General features: G+C 39.2%; 1 protein-coding gene across 1 annotated transcript; it reads left to right on the top strand.

The window, feature by feature from the left end:
- The first annotated feature begins 403 nt into the window (after positions 1–403).
- LOC114564202 (trace amine-associated receptor 13c-like) lies at positions 404–1,750 on the top strand. Its single transcript, XM_028591441.1, has 2 exons — positions 404–579; positions 934–1,750. The coding sequence occupies exons 1-2, from the start codon at positions 404–406 to the stop codon at positions 1,748–1,750; spliced, it is 993 nt and encodes a 330-aa protein (XP_028447242.1).
- The last annotated feature ends 4,777 nt before the right edge of the window (positions 1,751–6,527 follow it).

Raw genomic sequence — 6,527 nt, 5'->3', positions numbered from 1 at the left:
TTGATAGCGATCAAGATTAACGTAAAAATTGCCCGGAGTTCTCCTTTAAGGGTTTGATAAGCTTGAAACAAATGGAATCACTGACCTGCCGCCCAATTGTCTAAGGATTAAAGTGCTTATACCTGCTCCAGGCCATGCTGGTGCATGTGTTCAACTTGGTCAAGATCTGGAAGTATGGAATCTGGGGGCGACAGAAGATTGACAGATATTATTGAAAGACTTGTGGACTAACGGAGAAAGTGTAGAAGATGACGTAGTGATGTGTAGAACAAAAAAAGGACATCAGTGTCCAACAGAGACTGAGAGGGAGAAAGGGAGGGGTGGAGACAAGGGTAGAAAGAGATAAATCAGTATACGACAGAGTTTTTAGCAGAGAGCTGAGGTCTCTCTCATCCTCCCACTGATGACGGAGACACAGGACGGAGCAGAGCTCTGCTTTCCACAACTCTTCAACACCTCCTGCAGGAAGCTGACACCTCCTTGGTTTGAAGTGATGCTCATTCACACTTTGCTCTACTCCATCTCTCTGCTCACTGTAGCTCTCAACCTGCTCGTCATCATCTCAGTCTCCCACTTCAGGCAAAGATCATTGTCTCAAAAATTGAAGTTTTTGATATTATGAAGACTTTGTGTTAGTTTCAGGGTCCTGGTATTGTGCATGCTGGCTTGATGTCTCACTGTTATGGCTTAGTGGGATGATTGGGGGAGCTATTGATGATGTTATTATAATGTAACACCTGTTATTCTCAAACTATGATAATCAAACTGACTGGTCAGAATAAGGCCTGTTTCTATGACAGATCAGAAAAAAACTCATGAGTGTTTTTGGAATGATTGTTTTGATTGTTTCAGAAATGACTAACATAAAATGTCTGGTTGTCATTTAGATATGAGGACTTGTTGGTGTAATGGTGCTTTTCTCTTTCCCTCCAGGCAGCTCCACACACCCACCAACATCCTCCTCCTCTCTCTTGCTGTCTCTGACTTTCTCGTGGGCCTCGTGCTGATGCCGGGAGAAATCTTCAGAAACACATCCTGCTGGTTTCTTGGTGACCTTGTGTGTACTCTGTATAATTATGTTTCAGGCATCATTCCCCTATCCTCAATAGGTGACATGGTGCTCATATCAGTTGACCGTTATGTGGCTATTTGTTACCCTCTGCATTACACCACTAAAGTCACTGTGAACAGAGTTAAACTCTGTGTTTATCTGTGTTGGCTCTGTTCTGTTTCTTACAGCTTTCTCTATGTGAAGGATGTCCTGACTCAACCAGGGAGGTATAAATCCTGCTACGGAGAATGTGTGTTGGTCATTGACTATGTCTTAGGAGCTGTAGATCTTGTTTTGTACTTTATTTTTCCAGTTACTGTCATCATAGCTCTGTATGTGAGAGTATTTGCCGTGGCTGTGTCTCAGGCTCGTGCCATGCGCTCTCACATTACAGCTGTCACACTCCAGCTTTCAGTGACTCCAAAGGCAAAGAAATCAGAGCTGAAAGCAGCCAGGACTCTTGGTGTTCTGGTAGTTGTGTTTCTAATGTGTTTCTGCCCATATTATTCTGTCTCTCTTGCAGGTGACAGCTTGGTCAATGCTCCATCTACAGCCTATGTTATCTTTGTGTTCTATTGTAACTCTTGTCTAAACCCTGTGATCTATGCCTTGTTTTACCCCTGGTTTAGAAAATCAGTTAAACTCATAGTTACTCTTCAGATCCTGCAGCCTGGCTCCTCTGAGACCACCATGCTGTAGAGAGAGTGTGGAGGGACTGAGATCAGAGTCCGTCTAAGGATTCAAGGAATGAATATGTTCCTACTGTTCAGTGATCAGTTGTTGTATACAGAACTTGAAACTATGTTTTCCTGTCTTAACTTCCAAATTGTGTATGATCAACAAATGAAAGGCCTGTGCTTCAGCTTTATCTTGTTGTGTAGTTTGTCTCTCTGTTGCTGCTGCATTTAAAGAGAGTCATAAGCACCATATATTTTTTTTATTAAGTAATCACATATTTACATATGTATGACACTTATAAAGAGTATTTTCTCCCAGGGAAACTTTTGTTTCTTTGTGATCAGAAAAATGTCATCCCAACACAACAAAAGAGCTACTAAAGCTTTGTATTCATGTCACTATATTGGTGAAAGCATCATCCAAGTAATTAGTGTCCATTTAGGTACAGACAGAAATCACAGGCCTGCTGGACTCCTGTTTCACGTAGAAAAGATTCCCTGACCAACCACACTTTCCCGTCAAGTTTAGAAAAACATCACTTATGAACAGTAATTGTGTTTCACATAAATCTGTCAGTACAAAAAGATCTTGGCCCCTTTACAAAGTTGTTTTAATCATTTCAGTTTAGTGTCATTCATATGTGATCCCTGTATAACATATCTTGTCTTTGTGACAGAATTATTTAAAGCACTATGAAGTCCTGTTTATTAGAGAATTAAAAAAATAGATGATTTGAAAAGACAGGATTATCTACAGTTTATCAGATCATTGCAGTCACATTTCCAGAGAAACGTGTAATCATAAGGCAGAGAAAGTTAAAGTTACACAAATCAGTTTCATTAGAAAATGATCAGAATTATTGTCATTTATTTAATTTTACATAGCATAGTGATTTGTTGTGAAGTGACATATGATAATAAACAGACATATTCACAATGTAATATTGTCTGTTTATCGATTTTTCACACTGATGTGAAATGAAGAGAGACAATAATGACTATATATATAATAAGGTGTTTTATTAGACTTCATACTGCTGGGCATCTGAGTGTGATTGCTGCATTCAAACCTGCCCAAAACGGACCGCACCAAGGAGGAAAACCAACCTTAGTGGGATTCAACCAAACTAAATGAGGCAGGTGTTAAAGCCCGAGTCCATTTTTTGGTGGTCCACTTTTTGGTTCACTTGGATGACAGATGCCTGCAAAAACACCCTTAGAATAACAGCCTGGGCCATGCAACAATGATTGTTCAGTGTAGAGCTACATTATCTGAACACTTAAACTGCCAGTTATTCATGAAACGCTCTGCTGATTTGCCAGAAGATGGAGCTGTTGACTTGTATTTTTCAGGATAGAAAGCAGTTGGGATGACTAGGTGATAGTGGTGTAGTCAAGTCCAAGACCAGCACTAGTCAAGACCGAGTCCAAATGAGAGACAGAAAAAGAGAATCCTCTTCAAGACCACTTAGATACTTGTTCATAATGTATGTGATGCAAGAGACACTATATCTTTTATTTTAAGATAATCATTTTGCATTATTTCATGTAATGATCCAAAAGCAAGTACAGTATAACAACACTGTAGGATCAAATGAGGCTATAGACAAGAGTCACAGGTGTCACTATAAACACAGGTGTCCCTAAAAATACAAATGTTCTCATTTTTTAAACTTATTTTTTAAACTTATCATTACAAAGTGCTCAGTGACACTGGCCCTCATTTATGAAATGTGTGTACGACCTAAAACAGGTGTATGACGGGCGTACGCCGATTCCTACGCAAAGCTCGGCATTTATCAATGTGAACGTGAGCGTAGGCTGCGATAAAATCTCACGTCTGGTCTGAACTCGTGTAGGCAAGTTTCTGAGTCAGCGTGGCCTTGCAGTGCAGCATATAATCAGTTTAACAGGAGAAGGAGAAGTCATCAGTTGATCACGTATCACCAATGGCAGATCTGGCTCTTTTAGAAGACCTCTATGAGCCGGTACAACAGTGCACACGTACGCACACGTGCCACGGTGGAGCGCTCCATCGGATTGTTTAAGGGCAGATGGCTCGCATCAGTGGGGGGACCCTATACACGGCAGAAAAAGTCTGCAACATTGTTTTAGCCTGTGGGGTTCTGCACAACATCTCGCAGGGAAACTGGGTGCCATAAATGTAGCGATGGAGCAAGATGACCCGATGCCCAGAGAGCAGTGTCCAGAACAGCCCCAACTGAAGGAGACAGGATATTATTATTCATTGCTTTTAAAAGGTAGCCTATAGTGTTATGTTTGGCAATGATATTCATAGGCTACAGGAAACATGACGATGCACAACATTTTTATTTATTCTTCAGGTTTTCATTTCTATGTCGTGAACGATTTATTTCTGCCACTGACCGAGTTATTTTGGCTTGTTTTTCCAGCCCCTCTGCTGTCAGGAGACAGGGTCGTGGTGGTGGGCCAGCACGGGGGGGGGGGACATGCGCTCTCCCTCAGCTGTTGCCTCGTTCAGACTCATGAAAAAAAACACGAGTAAGATAACACTGCATAAACTCTGCTACCGTGTGTTTATTTAAATATAGGTACACCATGTAGGCCTAAGAGATTGCAATAAGCCTGTACATTACTATTAGGACTATAGAAAATGTGTCAAAGATGTATAAATTAAATAGGCTAAACTTCAGCTGGAGTCCGATTTACTACGGCAACACTGTTGACCACATCCGTGATCTCTTTCCATTCCGCATTCTTTCTACAGCCTTTAATAACGGTTTTCAGGCTGCCAAATAGGACACACGTTAGTGCAAATGAACCTGAGATATCAGGGTTTCAATCTCCACCTCTGAAAAGTTCCGCTTCTCAGCCGGATTACGTCTCGCCATGTCGTAAATTGTAGGGGCGAGGCCTCAAACCGAGAATATATTGGGGCGTGATATTTAAATTACGATCGTTTCCAGCCGCCGCATTTATCAATGTACGACCATTCTTACGCTCTGATTGGTATGATACGAACGTTTCATAAATCCCACGTGAAGCCTGTCGTAAGACGATTTCTGCGCTCATATCTGCGCTGGTTTCTACGTTATGTTGATAAATGAGGGCCATTGTCTCTACTGTATTAACTCTGATCAAAGTGCATGTTAAAATGATAATAAACGTTTAAAAATTAAATAAATGATGTAACCAAACTAATGATAAATAATATGAAACAGTCTGACGGAAAATAAATGCACATAAATGCAAGTGATTTAACAAACTACAAATACCAAACTTAGCTCAACTCAAAATACTAAAATGTACCAAAATAATATAACTTCACTTCACATTCACTTTGACAACTAACGTTACAGTCTTTCACATATAACATATACTGACCTGTTAACAATAATTTTAACATTAGCATAAGATAAAAAAAACTGTTATCTATTGCATTCTTATACATCTGCATTTAACAGTAGTGCTTGACAATATGGCGTTGATAACGACATGTAAAACTAGCAGAGCTAACTCAATAATACTACTCAATACTAATACTCTGAACAAAATAGAGCACACGTTTACTTATGCTACGTAATGCTAACATCAGTAACTTAAGCTTATAAACTACTGTGTAAAACTACGTTGTAAAACCGAAGTTCATAAAAAGAACTAACTACTCAGCATGCCGACACTGGTCGTTACAATGCTAGCTTCAAAGCTAAACTTTTTTACCCTTAACACGCACCTCAAAATCCTCTCACAACAACACACAACGATTACTAAAACATTCAGATAATATGCTGATACAAGCAGTATGAGAATACAATGTACAATACAAATATGAAAAAAGTAAGTTTTCAGTACCTGTGAATAAACAGAGAGCACAATGTTAGCGTGTTGCTCCCGCAAAGCTCTTTTATTTCTGAGCTGCGCATGAGCAGGGCTAAGAGCTAAGGTCTCCATAATGGATCCACAGCAGCGCCATCTACAGTTAAAACTAAAAAAACACTGATTTTATTTGGTTTGAAAAATCACAACTGAATCCACCCTTCTGATGGGATCAGGATAATCCTGTTTTCTTGGATCAATAGATCCCAAACCGAGTTCAAAGTTTTGAAAACCCAAAGGGCAGGTTCGATCCAGATCAAATGTAAGCTCGGATTACATGATCTGATTTTAGTTCAGAATCCCTCTTTTGCTTTTGAAAACCCATTTCCAAGATTTGATCTAATCCGTGATCTGAAATCCATCTGGATTACTTATGAAAAACTGGGCCCTGGAGCTGACACAACTAACATTTTTGGATAAAAGTTAATGGAATTTTCTGGGAAAAACCCTAAATAGTTTTATATTTTTGTTAGATATAGAGTTTATTCTTGTTTGCCCTGATTGCCAACACCTAGAAGAACACATTTTAAAAGCCAAAAAAAAGTCATTATTGTTCTTTGTGTGATTTCAATATATTTCTGTTTAGTCTTTTCTTTTGTCTCTATAGTCATATAACAATTTACACATGTATGTGGTATCCCTGCAGAATGCATATCCTGATAGCTCAGGTTCTCCTGAAAGAAATGATGTATATAACTTGATTGTGCATAATCGTTAATAACTTGACAGCATTTAAATGTATATTCTTCAAGTTCAAGAATGACACTCATGCTTTTCCTCAGTTTCACCTTAATTTGGCAAAAAAATGTCTGTTAAAAAGCTTGTTTGGCTAGTGGCCCAAAAAGTTAACTTCCGCACTGCTTACTACCATATGGTATTAAAAAGAAAAACTGCATTGAAACAAAATAGGTAGCTATAGTTAATAAGGCAAAGCGCTAAAA

Source organism: Perca flavescens, chromosome 11 (genome assembly GCF_004354835.1).
Source record: "Perca flavescens isolate YP-PL-M2 chromosome 11, PFLA_1.0, whole genome shotgun sequence".
NCBI lineage: Eukaryota > Metazoa > Chordata > Actinopteri > Perciformes > Percidae > Perca > Perca flavescens.
This window is presented reverse-complemented; position numbering and strand designations above follow the sequence as displayed.

Bases quoted from the DNA above. Each gene is read 5' to 3' on its own strand.
- LOC114564202 (XM_028591441.1), top strand. From the start codon at position 404: ATGACGGAGACACAGGACGGAGCAGAGCTCTGCTTTCCACAACTCTTC. The intron at 580-933 runs GCAAAGATCATT...CTTTCCCTCCAG, and splicing joins ATCTCAGTCTCCCACTTCAG to GCAGCTCCACACACCCACCA.